The sequence below is a fragment of the Schistocerca americana genome, chromosome 1 (assembly GCF_021461395.2).
Source record: "Schistocerca americana isolate TAMUIC-IGC-003095 chromosome 1, iqSchAmer2.1, whole genome shotgun sequence".
NCBI classification, from domain to species: Eukaryota; Metazoa; Arthropoda; class Insecta; order Orthoptera; family Acrididae; genus Schistocerca; species Schistocerca americana.
Window position 1 is genome coordinate 931,443,268 of NC_060119.1, and position 21,331 is coordinate 931,464,598.

A 21,331-nucleotide genomic window follows, 5' to 3' on the forward strand; every position below is an offset into this window, starting at 1 on the left:
CTTAAAGCCTCTGAATCTGCTCTTTGGGCTTTGATTACATATACTCCTTCAGACCAGTCAGGCACCTCCTCATTCACTTTCATTTTCATGGCTGGTTCTGAGTTTTTTCCCAATTCTCTGTGTATTATCCATAGTTCTCTTAGTTTTTGATCTAGTAATCATAAAAAAAAAAATTGTACGAGTATAATAACTATACTAACAGTCTATTATTAAATAGTTTCTTTTTAACTTTACACTCAAACAATCATCATTTTGCGCTCACCCAGTATAGAGTTCTAGCTGTGTTGGTGAGTGGATGCGTAATCAGCACCGGTGAACAGCACTGCTGCCAGCGGTGTCGAATGTTGGTTTCAGCGTTGGCGAGCGTATGTGGAATCAGCACTGGTGATCAGCGACTGGTGCCGGTATCATCGGACTTCGGCTGGTTTCCACATCTGCATCCCCATGATGTGGGTGAGAGCCACTTACTCCCAACACCGGATCATCTTTGATGAATTATTATCGTCATATTTCTTCTAAGTCTAATATGTTGAAATCTTCTCACTTTTCTTTTACCATAATATCTTTCTTATGTCTTCTCTTTTATTGCATTTATTAATTCTCACCATTTGAACTTTTAGGCCGAATTCAATTCCATGAAACAGTTCTCGTCTTATTATACCTGGTTGCTATGGCAACGCATCATATCTTCTGCTTCGATTTTCTCTCAAAATACCCTTTTTTTTTTAGTGCTTTTCACTGGTTGCTATGTTCTAACGCTTTAGATGATAGAATGTGTGCAGTACATATACAGACTTTATGTTTTCACCAATGACTGATTTTTGGACTATGCAGAATAACATTCTCATATTCCACATATAAATATCTTCATCTTCTCATTTTTCACTTGCACTTCGAGCTTTAGAAACATGTTTAATTAACATTTGTAAACGAGTTGGTTTAACAACCACTAATAATTTTTAACATGTCTTGCTTCTAGCAAGTCCAACACGTGAAGCACAATTGACAATTTTTCAACAGTTCTTCTTTTTTCTCATTACAATAATCAACAATATAAAACATCATAAGATACATAAACAATCCTTGTTCTTCCAGTTCAACTTCCGTGGCGCTAGCGGCAAACACTTGTGCTGTCGTGTCTACCTTGTGATCTTGACTCCTTTCCAGCCCGCACACACAAACGTGTTGCACAGTATGTATGTTCTCTCACACTTAGTTTTAAAATATCATGTATTTAAGACGGTAGAAGGACGAGTGGTTCTAGAATTTACGTGGAAATTCTCGAAATCACTACAATATGTGCAATTCCGTCAATGAAATGTGTAGCACTGATCTCTTGTGCTGCAGAGAGGTCTTTCTCTGCCTACGAAAATGTACTGAGAGATTACAGAAAAAAAAGTTTCACTTTACAAAACTTAGAAATGTCGTTAATTGTGTACCTCTATACCAAATGTAACAGAAAATTTCTTGTTAGTTGTAGTGTTAGGACAGGGATTGTGGTCAAACAGATACACATTTCAAGTGTGTTTGTCTTATGCAAGTAACATACGAAAAGAATTTTTCAGTAAAAAACTTTTTGTTAAAATATTATGAAAAGAGAAAAGATTGCATCACAGGTAAGTATCTCAACTGTTTATACACTTTTTCGAGGGTCAGAATAAGAAATATTATTTTCCATAAGGATCTAGAACGACTGTGTCACAATTATAACAAAACTTTCCATGTTAATATTAGTGTTTATTTTTCATTAAAAAGACACCAAAAGGGCTAAAACTGTTTGTTTGAATCTAAAAAATGCTAGTCCAAGAAAATAAAGGGCTAAAATCTATCTTTTAAAATCCTAAAAATCCAGGCCCTAGCAATAATATACCAACACAGCAAGCAAAGAAGACTGAGAAACTTGAAGACAGGAGGGCCAGTTTAAAGCAGGAAAAAATTGAATCAAAAAATAGAAGATAAAAAACTGTAGAAAAAATGGAAAAAAAATCAAGAGAAATTAAATTAACTTGATGAAAAGACGTAATTTTGTTCTGCAAGCTTTCTAAGCAGATGATATAACCTACTGTGACAGACAACTTCAAAGAAAATTTGAGTAAGACTGCAGATAATTTTATTGGTCATGCTACTGTTATAGTGGGAGGTTTGTACACTGCTATTGCACAGACAAGGCACTGATTGTGTCTTGCCACTACCAACAAATAGTGTTGAGACACAGCAGCTGATGTTTCGATGTCAGACTACATGCAGAGAGACTTCATCGCCAACTGTAGCTCAAAGGAATATGTTAGACGGAAGAGTATACAACTGTCTTTACCATTCCATCTGTCTCCAACTCTACTTAGAATTGTTACTACTCGTATTTGGATATTCATGCACTCTCCTCTCTCTAACTTACTTTTTTACATCTTCTTATACTTTTCAATCACTGAGGCACGTCCCATAGTCATCCATCACATTCATACATCCCATATTCATCCATAATATTCATACATATCTACCTCATAAATATGAACTATATAATCCAGTATTATTATTGTTGCTATCAAGTTTATGATTTAGGTTTCCAGTTGTCAATATTATAACCGATAATTACAGTTTTCCTTCACTTCATTGACTCAAGCTTTCCTTGCTCCATTTCGTTTCATACTACAGTTTTTGGTGAGAAATGTTTTTGTTTTGATTATATCTGACACATCTCTTACCACGATCTGATCTGTGTTCCACTTTGCCATTTCAATACATGTTTGCATTCTTTCCCTTTCTGTTGGAAAAGTGGTGTAATATCATGGATGTGGAAAACTACTGCAAAGCCGTAATTGCCTAACATGATGCACCATTCATTTGCTTACATGTATGTTATATGCATATCAGATTGTAAAACATTTTCTTAAATTGGAATATAAACCATGGAAAGTGCTTAGCAAAATGATTATTGTTCACTGCACAACCCATTTAAGAAAAGAAAAAGATGTTCAAATATTATTACTATTACTATTACTAACAACAACAACAACAACAACAACATCATAAAGAAACAAATAGTAGCATTTAAGTATGTTAGTTAAGGGCTTATAGAAACTAGGGTCTACTTTAATTTTCCAAATTTACCTGTTGATCAACAATATCTACAAGAACAGCAAATATTGATAGGTGATTGCAGGTACAATTAATAAGAAATGGCCTGGTTATAGAAACTGTCCAGTCAGTAGATATGTCTGTCAAACAGCCAGATCGTGACCATTCACCAATCCTAAATGGAAATCAAAAGACATGACAAAATTAAATTTTTGGGACAGCATTTGTGAAAGTAACATAATATTCCAGTTACCATATCAAAAGAATATGATGAATAATATTAATGTAATAATAACAGGAAAGTCAGATACCAATATATGCAAAAAGAACAACTGAAATTGTTGTGTAGTGTGGAAACTGTGGGATAGTGGGGAAGTGGGGAAAAACAGAAAACACACACACACAATAGTGAACTTTTAAACAACAATATTTTCAACTCAATTAAATTCACTGATATGAAATAAATGGAGGTAATGAGGATGAATCAGTGAACACAAAAACAATGCAATGACATGAAATGATATCAATTACATAAACTTAGAAACGCTGTGACTTTGCCAGACAGAGTCTCAAACTCTGGTTTCCTGTATTTCATTAGGCAGTCTGAGCACTCATTCCTGCTTTACATAAACTGTCCTTCCTATTAGTTCAAAACAAACATTGACTGTTCTTGATTCCAGATTAGAGAAGCAGATATGATGGGGAATCATGGCTTTCTCTGTCACACAGGTTATATATAAACTGAATTAATTTAAGTTTCAGTTTCACAGTTTAAATTTGCAAATGAAATCAATACAAGGATGTAGCCGCAGAAGTATGGTAGTTGACTGAATCAGGTTTGAATAAAGATTTTCATCTGGTTTGAATAAAGATTTTCATTAGGTACAACAAGATCATTTGACAGTGCAGAGAGAATACAGCAGTCTGTATTCGCTATCTAAAATTGTGTTCACTATGCAAAATACCTTACTGGAAGTAGTACGATGTAATTCATGATGTTTCTGGCAAGAAATCCGAGATCATGACAGTACCGCTGGAACGGTCTATACTTGCACAAAGGATGTGACAAAAAATGAACAGGCATTTCTCAACAGCAGTAGCCAAGAAAGGATATTGTTGTTTTTGCTATGTTGGTACAAGTAGAATAACAACACTAATCAAAACTGACATCAACCTGAAAAAATTTTTTATTTATATGGCTTTTAATGTAGTTGTGTCACATGCGCCTCCTTCAAATTAATAACTTTGAACACCAAGCCATTAGAAAAATATTTGTTCTGGAACGCAAAGCATTATGGGACACTCAACTAAACTGGAAAAAGGTTCATAAGGAATCTACTTGTTTATTTTCAAGAGTTATTAATTCAAAAAGTCCATAATTTTCTAGAAGAATAATCATATGACAAGTATGTCAAAACATGATTACTGGCAAACGAAAAAGTCAAGAAAGCACATAATTTGGTAGTCGATAACAGGTGACTAAATTATACTTTACAACAAGTATTAACTGTGAGAAAGTTTAGTGCTTGGTAGGTTTTCCACAACTGATGAACGCCAACGAAAAGCAAATATTGAAATTAATTTTGAAAAATATCAAATATACTGTGCAGTAGCCTATTATTGTAGGTTATATGAAGATCAACTAAAGCATGTCAGAAATGAATATTTTGCAAAAATTTGGGTAGCTATGTAGAAAAATGAGTCACTTTTGAAGTTTTCTAAAAAAAAAAAAAAAAAAAAAAAAAAAAAAAAGTCTTTCACAAAGATTTTTCTTTCTGCGATGTTGAGAAAAAATCTAAATTGGTATGGCCTAGACAAAGTTTCGATTCGCAGATCTCCTGAATACAAGTTCTATGTCATGTGCCACTTAAACCAATATAATATGAGGTAGTAAGCAAACAATACAATTTATTTGTTGGAGGATGAGGTTAGCTGGTCGAAGTGTTGAGTCAGCAGTTCCTTCAAAACATGCTATTTTTTATGCATACATAACGCACGAGCGTAATGGAAGTGAAGACTAAATTTATATTTTAGATATACATTTATGTTTTAGATATATGGGGATCAACTGGTTAATTATAAGCACATAATTTCAATGTGATTGCCAGGTGAACATGAACTATCACTGCAGATTATAGCTTTCTGGTAAATACAGGATATCACTGAGAGTGAGTCTGGCAAAGAAAGAACACATGGATCTAATCTAATGCAATTGCTTTCATGACTACAGACACAGTGAAGCCTTCATTGAAATATATGACTGACTGAGAAAATTTTGGATATTTGAGAAGACAATCCTTGCAGATTTCTTTACTATTCTATTTACTGTAACTGTAATATACTATCCTCTGATTAACACATTAACTGCTTTTTTATTGCTGTTCTGTTCCAAATACGATAAATGTTAAAAGTACATGGAGAGAAAGAAAAACAAATGGTATGTCACAATAAAAGTGAAAACAGATACCTACACAAACAAAAAAGCATGCACAAATCAAAACAATTGTGTGTGTTCTTCTGGGTCTACAAGTTTTCTCAGATGAAGAATTATTCTAATCCCTTCATACCCTTCATAGGAGGGACACCAAACAACACAATATAATCAAGTAAATGAAAAATGAAGAATCAGTGATTAATCAAGTCAGCACATTACTGCATTTAAGTCAATACATATGAAGAACAAACAAGAAACAAAATAAGAAATAAAACACATACATACCCTTTCACAGTACTCCAATGGACACACTGTGGATTTATACGAGGAGAGATTGGTTGAATATCTGTATCCAGCCACATTCTTAGCAGTATAGGAGAAGGCAGAGGACCACTGTCTGTCAATGATTTGTACTTATTATCAGAACCTGTGAAGAAATATGGATTTTCAAGCAGTGCTGTAATTGTACAATGGATTCCCATAAGAAATAATAAAATAAACTACTACTTTAGTACACAATTTTATAAAAAATACAAAAAACTGCAAAAAAAAGCTACACTATTCAAGCGACTGAAACAAATCAATACTGAAATTTGAGGTCTTCTAGCATTTCACTGTCAGTTAAACATAAAGTTTGAAGCATACCTTGGTCATTAACTGGTACCAATATTGCAAGAGATATTATAGGTGATCCAACACGTAGTTCAACACCCCATCTTCGAACAACAGTCTCATCATATCTTTCAGGCAGCAATGTACCTACACTGCGATACTCTGCGTAACTCAGTACTGCCTGTCTGCTACCAAGAAAGCTTGTGTGTGTAGTCAGTTCCCCTGTGAACAATTTTTTTCACAGCATTAAGAGTCACAGAAACATGATTTAAATATTCATTTGCTGGCATTCAGACCTTGTATCAATTCAGAAAAATTCTAACAGAATTGATATTTGAAAATATAATGTAAATGGACAGACAAAAAATGTATTCACCAAGCAGTGGCAGGAGAACATATATATAAAGGTATTAAGCTTTTGGAGCCAGTGGCTCCTTTTTCTGGCAGGAATGTTGAAGGGGATGGAAGAGGGATGAAGGAAAAGGACTGGTGAAGTTTGGAAAAAGGAGTAGAGTTCGGAAATGTCGCCCAAAACGCCAGGTCAGGGAAGACTTAATGAATGGCATGAGAAGGAAAGACTGATTGATGGGGACTGTACTGGATAAGATTTCAAGAATTGATATTTAGTTTCAGCCTACCGAACAGAGTGGCTTCAAATAATTTTTCTGTGAGAAGTCTATACCTGTATGTTGGGTAGAACCTTAAGATTCAGTATCAACAATTAAGCACTGCGGCAGGTGTTTCTACCCTCATATAAATAAGTATAAAAAGAAAGTGTTGCCTTTCATCTTTTAGATAATCTTTTAATTACGAAATGGAATTAATCACACTATAAGTTATCACTGTGGGTCAGCTCTACTTGGTTTGATACAAAATCCGAAACTAACGGTTTTAGAACATTGTCAAGTTAAGTGGTGTACACTGTCACAATGTTTTACCATGTACTTCCATGTACTTCAGATTGGATCTTTCCAACTCAAGCTTCTTTCACTCTGTTTCTCAAGCTAATTGAAAAGCTCCTAGCAGTATAAGAATTACAATCATGGAAGTTGCGTTCATTCATAAATATTTCTTACTTTACAAACAAATCTCTCCATTACACAATCTTTCACTTTCTCGACCTTTAGTTATGCCCATCGTCAGAGGTACAGCTTTAAAATGATATGTTACAAGGGCGGTCCCATATGTACCTGGCCTGACCAGGAGATGGCAGTTGTTGTTGAAAAATATCTCTGGGTTAGAAAGTACACGATCTATGAAGCATATGTTTCAAGTCTGAAAACAGCACACTGTTTAGTATTTGTTTGGCAGCCATCAATAGCGAACATTGCGAGTGAACTTGTGAAAATGGAGAAAATTGGTCATCGTTATGTGATACAATATTCTTTTTCGAAAGGCCTCAGCGCAACCAATATTAAAGCAGAGCTGAATTCTACTTTGGGAGAGTCTGCTCCTTCATTGACAACAGTAAAATATTGGTTAGCTGAGTTTAAACGAGGCCGTACGAGCTGCCAAGACAAGCTTCGCAGTGGTCGACCAAATGAGGTAACGACTCCAGAAATGGTGAAGAAAATCCACAAAGCGGCACAGGATGATCGTCGACTGACAGTGCGCGAGGTAGTACACATAGTAGGAATTTCAAAAAGCATGGTACATTGCATATTATCTGAAAATTTGGACATGAGAAAACTGTGTGCAAGGTTTGTGAAGACGTTCCAATTAAGTTTTTAGCGAAGTTTCGCAGCAACAAAGCTGATTTTTTGTGCCGTTTCATAACCAAGGGTGAAACATGGGTCCACCACTTCACTCCTGAGACAAAAGAACAATCAAAACAATGGACACAAATTGGAGAACCAAATCCAAATAAGGCGAGGACAGTTTCATCTGCAGGCAAGGTCATGGCGTCAGTTTTTTTGGATGTTCGTGGGATAATTTTCATTTTGTAACTTTAAAAAGGAAAAATTATCAATGGCAAGTATTATGTAAACTTACTGCAACATTTGGGCAAAGATATCAAGCAAAAAATGGCCGTATTTGGCCAAGAAGAAAGTGTTGTTTCTTCAGGACAATGCACCGGCTCGCAAGTCCGTTATTGCAATGGCCAAAATTAATGAATTAACGTTTGAATTGCTACCCTAAGCACCCTGTTCACCAGACTTTCCTCCCTTGGATTATTTTCTGTTTCCAAACTTGAAAAAATGGCTCGGTGGTCGAAGATTTTCAACAAATGAAGACGTGATGTCAGCAGTTAGTGGCTATTTCGAGGAGTAAGACAGTTCTCATTATAAAAATGGCATCAAACTTACTGAACATCACTGGGAAAAGCGTACAGAGCTGAAAGGAGATTATACTGAAAAATAAATACATTTTTTCCAAAATTTTTGTGTTTTCTTTGTTGGGTCGGGTACTTATGGAACCACCCTTGTACATATGAAGAGCCTCCTTACGCATAAAACATCAGTACCACAAACTGTTCTACTGATCCAACTTTAATTTCAGAATACACCTCATCAATAATAACATAAATGGAGCAAAAATTGAAGCAAGACCACCTCCAACAGGAAATTTATCTCATTTGTTGAAGAGTGACTATTTTCACCAGTGTCATTACACTCCTGATGCCATCACACAATGTTAATGTGAGGCCAACATTTCTGTTAAAGTTTATACGACATTTTCATATTTCAACAGCATACCTGATAATGGAGTCCTAAACTTCAACGTCTCTACAAAATTTCTCTACTTTCTGCTTAGTGTTATGTCTGTCAGTAAGTTTAAATACTGAAAAATAAATCCCAATCATTTTTTATATTTAATAAACTAGGAATATTCAGTAGAATAGTCGGTTACAGTCTCAACTGGTTGATCTAAGTAGTATGCAGCAAATTTGCAAAGAGTGCACAGCTTTCTTTTGAATATCATGTATTACTATAGATCTTGTTATTGTAGGATGCATCGCAGTAACGCAGTTATTGTGCAGAGAAATGAATGTCTTTTTCTTGAAGCAGTCTCATCTTGGCTGCTGTTGAGTCAAAGAAAGGACGGCAGATCATTTGCTTTCCCTCCTACTTGTACACAGTACTGCAATTACATGTACTGGCCACTGTCCATTGAAAATTTACATTCACATACCATGCAACTGATATTCCAAAAACATGCTCCTCATATTTCAGTTCAGCTTGTGGGAGTTTCTTACGAAAAACACTTCTGGTCATTACACAATATATACAATATTGCAGTGCCTGTGCTATTCTGACTACGATGCATGCATATCCAAAGGAACAGGCACACCACAGCCATTACGAAACAATTCAAATGAATTCGCAATTACGAATAAGGACTACAATCAGCTGTAGAATGGAATGACAACAATGAAAATTTCTGCCAGACCGGATCTCGAACCCAAATTTCCTGCGTATCGTGAGCAGTCTCCTTACCATTTGGCTATCCGTGCATGCCTCATGGCCAAACCCAAACTTCCATATGTCTCAACCATTCGTTTACGACCTGTACTCGTATATCCAATATGTATATTCCTTTACAGGTCAGATATTGTAATTGAAAGTCACTTGCATGCATGCATGTACAAAAGAAGTTTGTATCATAATCAGAATAACACAGGCACTGTAATATAATATTTATCTGCCGATACCAGGCAAGAGACTTTCAGGTACAATGTCTGACCTGTACAGGAATATACATATTGCAGGTATGATTATAGTTCATAAAAACATGGTTGGTGACATATATGCGTGTCCAAAGAAACTCTGCATCGTAATCAGAATAACACAAGCATTGCAATATTGTATTTATCTGCCGATACTGGGCAAGCAACTTTGAAGTACATACGGGAATATACACAACGGATGTACGAGTACAGGTTGTAGACGCATGGTTGATGACATATGGAAGTTTGGGTCTGGCCGTGGGTCATGCATGGGTAGCTAAATGGTAAGGTGACTGCTAGCAATATGCAGGTTCGAGTCCCGGTTCAGCACAAATTTTCATTGTTGCCATTCCATTTTACAGCTGATTGTAGTTCTTATTTGCAATTGTGAATTCATTTGATGTTCTTCTGATGATTATTTTTAATGTTTGCAGAAAAGATTTCTTATTGGACAAAAAATTACAGCAATGCCCATTTAAATACATATCTGTGTGTATTGGTTTACACACTGTACTATGTAGCTCTGTATCTACAGTAAATTTAAACTACACAGCTCTCACTTTACGTCTTTTTCTTCTTCCTCCTCCTTTATTTAATGTCTCAATTCTCCTTTCTTTCCAACTTTTCTTTTTTATTCACATCTGTCACAACACCCATCCAAATTAATTCACAATTTTCTTGTATTGTCTTGTTTTTTCTGTATTTGCACCATGTCATTAATTTTCTTTCACATTACAGTGTCTGACAAAAATGTGGAGCACTCGGAAGACACTGTTAGATGTCAACATGTACACATCATTAGCAGGTATGTAAGCGATTGGAGATGTAATGTTCTCTGATACAAAGAATGGCACCAGCATGCATTAATGTTGTTTTTGTTCAGTACTGTTACCAGGACTGGTAGGGTATATAAGTGCAATGAACAGTTTCAGGAGCTCAGTGATCACTGTGAAGGACACAAGAGATGGCACATACTCATGTGGGACAGCCTTATTAGCACCTAACAAAGACTGTAAGGGGCCTCATTCTGAGTCTCCATTTACCCAGGTGGTCAAATCTTGCAATATCCAGATTTGTGGAGCATTTGGGTGTGACAGTGGTCCGACGATGATTTGTATGGGAACATTAGGGAAGACATAATCATTGTCAAGTTTCTACATCTACCTCTACCATATCTGACCACCACAAGAAAGGATCGCTGTATTGTGCACCAAGCACATCATAAACCCTTCACATATGTGCCTGCCATCTGATAACAAGTAATGGACTCCCTGCAACACTGTGTGTCAATCAACACTATTGGTTGGAGACAAGCACCATCCGGACTAAGGAATTACTGTCCCATGCAAGGGTAGGGGGCATGGGGGGCAGCTGCCTCCTCCTAAAGATTTAAAGATTTTTTTTTTTTTTTTTCCTATCGTTAATTCGTACTGGTCGCCCAGTTGGTGACACAACTCAGACCTCCTAGTCATGGCTGCCTTAATCTGAAGAATAATTGAAAATAAAAATTAAATAGTTCTGTATCTCAAAGTCAAATCTCACTGCAAGCAAAGAAAGTAGAGACATTTGAAAAAGAGCACTATCGGCAAGGTGCTCTATTGGACTGTGTAGTGTGGTTTATTTGCTTTTACTTGATCTGTGTGGCTCTACATTACACTAATTTTGGCCGCTGAATGTTGTTTGTCGATGTACTATAGATCCAGCACAGATGGAAGTAACGTTTCATATTTTTGAGCTAGTGTTTCACAATATAGTAAAGCCTCAGAAAAGTAAAAACCAAACCATTGCTTGGAATGAGGCTTGGTGTAGACAACAACCATTTGGTATGCAGCAAGCAATAAGAACTTCAAGAATAAGTTTAAAATGTGTTTAATTTGAGACTCGACAGGATAGCGATGATGATTATGTTTGGTTTGTGGGGCACTCAACTGCGCGGTTATCAGTGCCCATACAAAGTCCCAACCTTTGCTCAGCCCAGTCTCGCCGCTTTCATGAATGAGGATGAAAGGATGAGAACAACACAAACACCTAGTCACCTCGAGGCAGGGGAAAATCCCTGTCCCCGCTGGGAATCGAACCCGGAACCCCGTGCTCGGGAAGCAAGAACGCTACCGCGAGACCATGAGCTGCAGAAACCGACAGGATAGTGAAAAGCGTGATATGTATACAGTCATTACATCATCCAAGTAATACACATAGACAATCTAGCCTCTATCTGTGATTGAGCTCTCAATTTGCTGTTATCAAAGGTAAAAAAAAAGTTCATTTGTTCGTGAAAAGTTGTCATGACTCATGCAGTAGAGCATTCAACACAGGAGGGTTTCTTGCATCAATGGTAAACACACGGGATATTCCTCTGGAGTAGATTTTGCATTGTCACAACCAACAAGCTTCACTCTGTTCCACCAAACGCCCAATAAACTGATGCATTATCTGATGGGACATCACATTCTGAAGTGCTATCAAACCATTTTAAAATAGTAGCCTCCAAGTCTGTACTGGATAAGACAAACAGCAGGTGAACGGCTGGACACTGAAACCACTCTGCAGAACCTACATCTGGTGTCTGAGGCATGTAGCACTCTAAATCCCTTTTAGTGGAAATGAACTTTTGCTCAGGAAAGAAAAACCGACAACACTCTAATCCCCTACCCCACCAATAAGCATTAGCAAAAGACTGGCACTCAATGCTAGTGGGCCGTGAGATTGCACCTAGGACGGCAACAGTTTGTTGGAAGTACAGAGCTGCAGACAGATGTATAGCCACACAACATGGGTATCAGAACTTTTTTTGTGAGTGATTGCTTTCTGTTTTTATACACATATATTTATGATTACTTGTTAATGTTGATATAAATGTCTGCTATTGCATACTGTTGATTTGCAAAAAATAGTCATTAATATTTTGGCACCATATTTATAACCCTGTTTAAAACTGGGGCTTTGATTATGCCCTTTAAGCAGCAGAGCAGCATTAAACCATGTGTAAGGAGGAGGTATAGAAAATGGGGGTGACCCCTGTTGATGTCATGTACCAGTAGGTCTAATTTATTTTTGTGCTCTAAACAATACTGTCACACAAATTAGCAGTTTCACTCTCTAGCTAAAATTTGGATATAAAAGCAGTGAATAAAATGACAAATGGGTGACAAGTTAGAGTATCTCACAGCTCACAAACATGTCAGATCTCTTATTACTGTGGTTAAAGTCAATACCCGAATCCGCACATACAGAATGGGCAGAAAGAGAGGGAACCTCTTGACTTAAAAAGAACTTGCCCATTGTGCACCTACACAGTGACTTAATTTTTCTGCTACACTGGAATTCTATATTCTATAAATACATGAGACTATAGAATATTTACAATGTCAGCCAAATGGACAGTAGGACACAGAGACAGTACTATATGTGGAGCCCAAATTAAAACTAATGTATTGTGACGTGGAACCAATGCATTTTCTGTAATTACAATCAATAAAATCTAATTCGTTGTTTGAAAAATAAGTACTGTCTCTATGACATTCCAACTGATTTCTCGATACATTTTACTTGACTTAGACCTGCGGCAAAACATGTTGGCGATACCTGCTCTAACCATTAATGAAAATTAAAGAGCAGTAAAGTCACACCTCACTGGTACTTCTTAGTAGGCCTACATGATTGTTTTTAAGCAATTGTTTCTAATACAAACTTTTTCCTACGAGCAGATGTGCTATAAATAGAGTCATACTATTATTGTCGATGGAAGGTTTTATTCGAGCGTCTTGTGATTTATTATTAACCAGCTTTTTCTTATGACCTTCCGTGCATGTAAAGTGCCAGCCCGTCCTACAGCCACCAAAGCTTTGCTGTGCGGGCACAATTCATTTTTCACAACAGGTGACAATGTCCTGCGGTGTGCAGCTGTGTACACTTTTATGACAAAAATGTGATAACTCGGCTTCTAGGTTTAGTACCAAGATGGAACATGAACCAAGATGAAACATGTACCAGATTTTTTAGTTTTTGCTTCATGCTCCTATTAGCATACCAACAACAGGCAAAAAGTCTAAAAATAATAGTTTTGTTGTTTATTTCTGTTATAACGACTGCTCATATTAAGTTTTCTCAAATATCTCCTACGTATACACATAGGCCAATTACAATTTTAGTTATATGTATAGATGAGATACCGGGAAAGAGAATCTGCACAGTTATTACTAACGATTCCATATTTCAACAGTTGTTTGAAAATTGTCAGTTAAGGAAATGCTTATCCCAGTTCAACAGAGTTGCTCTTGGATCAACAGCTAAGGATGCACAAATCTGGATGAACTAGAGACTTTGATAATCTAGTCAACAGTGCCTTTTGTTACTACCTCCTCCTATTCACTCATATAAAAATAGATGAATAAATATTAAATTTAAAAAATAAAATTAAAAAGACTTCTGAAAACTGTCTAAACTGAAAAAAAAAAAAATTTTTTTATTCTTATTCAGAAGCCAGTACACATTTTAGCAACTAATCTAAAAATAACTTCTTAGCGATCTACACAATGATAAATTTAATGCTGGTGTTTGCTTTCTGAATTTCACTTTGCTGTAGTTATCAATTTGCGAGTTCTGACTGGTAATTTATTTCATTAAATATCCTCAACATACTTGTTGCTATAATATAGTACAAACTAAATGACAGTCGCTGTTCATTTGTACTGGCAAAAATAAATGAATTCATGACAACTTCCCTGAAGCAGACAGTGTCTCAATAAGTGTTTATCTATTTTTGTGTGACTGTGGGAAAACTTATATGTGCTAATTATTTTTCGTAATATCTCAACAATACTAGGCTGTGATGTACAGTTTTTCTGTTTACTATTATACAATAAATCTAAAAAACCCTTATACAAATGATGTTGGCGTATAAGGTAAAAGAGATGTTAACAGAACACAGAACTGTTACCTGTAATCACTTTAAAAAAAACTTCTTTGCAAAGATGTTGTTGGTTCCCCCCCCCCCCCCCCCCCCCCCCCGCCAATGGCAGATCAACAATGTTAGATAGTTTGAATAAAATCTTAATAAAAAATGTATCACCTCTATGGTATGCAAACTAACAAATTTTATCAATAGGTAAATAAAACTTCAATGCTATAGTAAATTTCTGTTATAATTTTGTAGTAGGAGTTAAGAGAAAAAGGACAGAAGACAGAAACATTGATAGCGAGGAGCTGGATAACGATAGCGATCAGCAGGATGAAGGAGTACAGAATGAGAAAGACCAGGATTTTACAGCAGGAGATTCTCAATCTAGGAAACTATCTCAAAAGCCTGGAAGTGACGCTCTACCTTGTAATGATTATGTGGGTGTCATCTTGCCAAAATCCAGCAAAGGTATGTTTGTCATGGAGTCTAGGGGGAAAACTTTGGACATTGTTGACTTTTCCGGTTTCCCCACAATCTGATACCCAATTGCTACTCATTTTAAGGCTAATATTATAGCGAATGTGAAAAAGGCTGAATCATTCAGTATATTAGCAGATGAAACAGCTGATATTTCTGGAAGCAAATAATTATCGATTGGTATTCAGTATTTCGATGAAGAATCAAACAAAGTCGAAGAAATGTTTATTGGCTTTGTCTAGCTGAAAGCTCTAGATGCTAAATCCATTGCACAGACCTTCGACAAATTTTTGTCGAAAGTAAATCTTGTCCCATTAAAATGTGTTGTTTTGGGATTTGATGGCTGTTTGACCATGGCCAGTAAAGACATGGATGTTCAAGCAATCTTGCACAAAAAATACACGCAAGTTTTATTCTTTCAACGCCCTTCGCACAAACTTAATCCAGTGATCAATGACCTCAACAGACTTCCTGGGATTCGGAATGCCATGGGAACATCAAAGACATTTTTTTTCGTGAATCAGTACTCCAGAGGAAGTTATGTATGTATATGTGTTTTTTAAACAATCCAGCAGGTTCTTCCCCCAGACTTTAGTTCAAAATCATAGTGCAGATACTAAACTTGCGCTTCTTGTGTATTTGTTTAGGCATCTGGGCTGATGATCCCCCTTTGGGGACCTGCATCGAGGGTACTTTTGCCCCGCTTACGCCCCCTCCCCCTAATGCCAGCCCTGCTTGTGCTGTCTTAAACTGTTTTGGCTGTTTGGATTATATTTCATGGCAGTGGAAAAAGTAACAAAAGGTTCTGAAATCTACCCACAACTTTAAAAAACAATTAAAAACACTGAAGTGAAAAATTAGTGAATACTGTGGCACAATTAACAGAATTCAACAAAAGTAACTGTTGTTGATATCTCAAAACAGTCGGGAAACATTTTCTCTGACATGGGAAAAGCATTAAAATTTTGGTGCTCTCTGCTGTACAGTAGTACTGTGGCGTGATATTAAGCAGATTAATAAAAATTCACATAAAGCTTATTTTTAAGAAACCCTGAAGATTATATCTGATCTATTCACCCCCCCCCCCCCCCCCCCCCCCCCAAGTCGTTGGGCTGGTGACGCCCTTGGTCCAATGCACACATTGCCATTACGGCCACAAGGTAACAACTGTGTTTGGAGCGATGCTGTGGCTGGGAAGCATGGACTGCTGATGAATGGTTCTGCATCATGATCCTTGATGAATCGTAGTTCTACACTACCCCAGGTGACCTTTATCAACAAGTATGGCAGTGACATGAGAAGAGGCCCCATTCTAACAATGTTTTGCAGAGACACAGATGTGTTACCCCTGGTACAATGGCATGTCATGACTTCCTGCTTCCTCATGTGTTACCTCTCATGCAACAATACTGGAGTGCCATTATTTAACAGGACAATGCTCCTCCACATGTGGCACATGTATCTATAAACTGTCTGCTTGCTGTTGAGGTACTCTCACAGCCAGAAAGATCCCCAGATCTATCCCCAGAAAAACATACGTGGCGCAGCTCAGTTGTCAACTCTGTTGCAAACCAGTATCCAGGAAATTGAGGACCAGTTACAGCAGTTGTGACCCAGCCTGCCTCAGGAGACGATACAACAGCTCTATGACAACCTCCCAAACCAAAGAAAGAGTGCAACTTCATATTGGTAAGTAGCCTCATACAGCCAAGTTCTTTGTAAATTTGACTGTATTTTATAAACACAGAAATAACACAACATACCATCTCAACCCATGTTCATTTCATCCCCTTCCCCCTTCCTGGATGATTCACTTTTTGTGCCAGGCAGTGTGTTTCCTTCAAAATAGTCATTATTTTTCAGCTCATTATGAGTTGTGTTTTACAACTTTGTTTTCTTCTTGTTTATGCTTTTGGAGCACTTTCTCCTCTAATCAACACCTGTGTACAAAGCTCTTCTTTTTTAGGTTTCCATTTGCACCACAATGAAGTAATTTTAGGAAAGTATAAAAGCAAAGATCCAGATACATTTTTAAATTTGTATTTCTGCTCCAACTGTTTTCACTGTGACAGTTTTAAGTATCACGCTGCTTCTCTCTTATAAATATAATTAGTAACCGCTTAAGACTTCCATTTAATTTTGAATCACTAATAAAAATTAATTTAATAAGAAACTTACTGTTCTTACAGGAAAGGTAGGAATAGATGACACTATAATGAATGCGCATATGTGGTTTTTGCATTGTTTGGGCACATGAGCAAACATCATAGAATTATGTTTTCCTTAAATGGATTTGCTCTAGTACAACTGATAACTAAATTGCTTCATAAACGGTACACGCATACGAGTTATTACTGTCAAGTAGTTAGTGTACTTGAATGTACACTATAAAGTCACTGTTTGAAAGATTTTATATTAATGAACTATGTGTGAGATACCTACCTTCGTCAAGCTGCTTTATACCAAGTAGATCTAATGGTATAAAAACTCTTGAAAAGGTATCAAACTTGGTGCGATCAAGCAGATAGTTATTATATTTAGGAAACGCCAGAAGAGGGCTAGACCTGCTAGGGTCACCTGTAAGTCGTAACCCTCCACTCAGACTTGAAGCAGATGAAGACTGAAATATAATAACAATAACAAGTCTTTAGACTAGAGAGATAAAGTAGTAATTTATTTGTGCACCATAACAAGTGATACACTCATTGTGAAAAACCTATGTAGCATGAAACAAACATTTGACAACAATCAGAAATGATAAATGCATAAGTGCTAGTCACATACACAAAAGATTCAGCTTTCAGCACAAGGGATAATAGGACTTTGCATGCACAAAATTTAGTAGAATCATATTACCAAATTACTTAAATAAAAACATGGTTACAAGAATCATTCAGTCCAACAAGAATTAAATTGGAACTGCATGCAGTTATAGAGTCCATGGAAGTGCATGGAGATGAGTTATGCTGTTCATCAACAATGTTATTACAAAATTTTCCAGTGATCTGTCTCTGTTTTGTTGTTGGTAGTCTTTAGTTTCAAGACTGGTTTGCTGAAACTCTTCACACTAGTTTATTATGTGTAAATCTCAACTTCAAATAACTGCTGCAATCTAGATCCATATCAACTTACTATATTCATGTCTTGGTCTCCCTCTATAAATTTTAATTTTAACCCTCACACTTCTCTCCATCATCAGTGCCTCAGAATGTGTCCTATCACCCGTCCCCTTCTTTTTAGTCAAGTTGTGCCATAAATTTATTTTTTCTTCCAATTCAATTCAGTGCCTTCTCTAGCCATCTAATCTTCAGCATTATTCTGTAGCACCACGTTTAAAAAACTTCTACATATCCCCTTCTTGTTGGCACTCTAACCATCCATCTTTCACTTCCATGCAACACTACATTCCAGAAAAATAGCTTCAGAAATGACTTCCTAACACTTAATCTGATATTAGCTGATAATAAATTCCACCTTTCCCGGAAATTATTTTCTCACTGTTGCCAGTATGCATTTTCTAACCTTTCTATTTCAGTCATCGCCACTTATTTTGCTGCCCGAATAGCAACACTCATCTAATCTAATTCTCTCAACATCACCTGTTGACTGAACTATGGTCTGCCAGTAAACTCAAGAGCGAGCAGTGCTTTTGTTGAGGGAAGGGGGAAGTGGCCTTTCCCAGAAGAACCCTGCCACGGCTACAGGGGCACACTAAATCAGTGCCCGTTACCTGTCTAGTGATGTAGGTTGGCGTGCAGTGGTATACATCATATCTGTTCATGGTAGTTCATGCTTAGTTGCCAGTTCAGTCGGTTAACTTTGTATACTTACTGACATACTTCGGTATCTGGAAGTGATGGATAATCGCTCTGCATTGCAAGAAAATGTGCTGAATACAAAGAAGAGAAGCTGTTTGTGGAGTAACGAGCATTCGATCATCTCCAATGTTATTACAGCATGTGTTAAAGAGGAGACACAAAAAGAACTGTAGGCTAATATTACCAGTCTCAATCAAAGGGCTGCAATTTATGCAAATGTCTGCCCCCTCCCCCCACAATAGGATGCATAAGGGAGGAATGTGAAAATAAACTGCATGGTTAACTGGAATTGTCACAATGGAAAACTAGTAATTTTGGGAGGAAACCCATCATTATAGACAGTTTCACAAAACTGGTCATTCGACAAATGACGGAGGACTTTTACATAAACCAAAAAATAATGGCAACATGACGGAAATTACTTGCTGCCGTGAAACAAAAAATTCATTTTCTTTGGCAGAAAGATGTTTTACGCAAGACACTGTGTGAAATGTGATTTACCTGGAAAAGATCTGTAAGTATATGAAAGATTCTGGTAGGCGGAATGGATATAATTGACTGGCGTTGTAAGTACCTGATCCAAGTGAGGAAATTAAGGGAGCTAGGCAGAAAATTCATTTATATTGATGGAACTTGGGTGGACAACAACATTACTTACAGAAAATGTTGGCAGGACCCTGATGTGGATGGCATTATGGACAATCTTAGCAGAAGAAAATGATTATACTGGTAAATATTGGATCAAAAGATTGGTTTTTACCCAGTGCACAGCTAATTTATAAAGTGGGATGTGCAACAGGAGACTACGATGGGCAAATGAGCTATGGAAATTTTTCAAACTGGATATTGACTACATTAATTCCGAATCTGCCATCGAACTATGTTATTGTTATGGACAACACTTCATATCAACAAGGAGCATAACAAAGCTCCAACTAGGCCCTAAAATAAAAGGGAAAGGACTGAATGGTTATTAAAAAATAAGGTGGAAGCTGATTTGTCAATGAGAAAAACAAAATTATTTGATTTAATTAAATAACATTAGCCAGAAGACAAAGTATTAGAAGTTAATAAAATACTTGAAGCTCATGGATATGCTGTGCTGCGAAATCCACCATACAACTGTGGCTTAAATCCAACTCGAATGGCATGGGCAAAACTCAAAAATTGCGCCAGAGGAAGAAATATTCTTGGCGATATTTGCATGACGAAGTTGCTGCAGTTGGTGAAAGAAGGTATGTAGCAATTTTCTGAGTTTCTATTTTTTATTCCAAACTAAATTTTGCAGTAACTGAAAAAAGCATATACAAATACTTGTCCCAAGTGTTACAGATTTTGAAATGATAACTCGAGATGACAGTGGTGCATACTGCTTACACATGGTGAAACTTGAAAAAAAGTGACGACGACGACAATGACAGTGACATTGTTGATGATGACCTCTAAAATATGATGTATGTAAACAGGCAATGAATAATTTCTCTAAAAATGTGTTGTGTATGCTTTCAAGCTTGACAATGCTCATCCACTATAAAGTTTCTTTACTTAGAAATGTACTACATGGTAGTAAAAGTGTTCAACAGTTTTCCAAGATAAACACAATAAAATGTGATCCAAAGCAGTAAATACCTTTATCACTAGTTGTACAAAATCAGTAATAATTTAAGAACTTTATGGTAAAATTAATTAATTTTTCGCTATTAGAATGTGATCCAATCACATAAAATCTTTGACGCTTATGGAACAGCAACATTTGAATGTATTCTGTCACTAAATCTCTATCTCTGTTACTATTCACCTGATTCTAAGACATATTGCTTAAAACGTGTGCACAATAGGTATTCTAAACACTGCTGAAATTTCCTTTGGAACGTGTACACCGATTCTGGACTTCTATGTAAAAAGCTTGCGTGATGACTGGGTGTTGTGTGATGTCCTTAGGTTAGTTAGGTATACGTAGTTCTAAGTTCTAGGGGACTGATGACCATAGATGTTAAGTCCCATAGTGCTCAGAGCCATTTGAACCATTTTTGTAAAAAGCTTGACATATGAGGTGCGTTCACATATTACTCATTTTTTGGTAAGAACTTTATTTGTTAATCTACAGCAATGTTATTCTCTTCAAAATGTTCCCAATTACATACTATACACTTATGCCAGTGCTTTTTCCAATTCCTGAAACACTTTAGGAACTGTTTTCTCGGGATAGTTTCTAGGTCTCTTAACTGCGCATTTTTAATCCCATCCATGCATGTAAAACCACTGTCCTTTAAAGCCTGCTTTGAAATGTTTATACCACTTTTTGCCCTTGTTTTACTCATAACAGACTCACAAAAAGCAATATTTAA

The 21,331-nt window shown here is 36.6% G+C and overlaps 1 protein-coding gene across 1 annotated transcript in view; it reads right to left on the minus strand.

Annotated features, from left to right (window-relative positions):
* The window catches only part of LOC124615400 (protocadherin-like wing polarity protein stan), a 357,491-nt gene that overhangs the window by 91,989 nt on the left and 244,171 nt on the right, over positions 1-21,331 (minus strand). The window contains exons 30-33 of the mRNA XM_047143245.1: positions 17,608-17,785; positions 6,155-6,343; positions 5,795-5,936; positions 3,109-3,250 (exon numbers count right to left, since the gene is read on the minus strand). Coding sequence (XP_046999201.1) covers positions 3,109-3,250; positions 5,795-5,936; positions 6,155-6,343; positions 17,608-17,785 — 651 coding nt within the window. The remainder of the gene's footprint in view (positions 1-3,108; positions 3,251-5,794; positions 5,937-6,154; positions 6,344-17,607; positions 17,786-21,331) is intronic.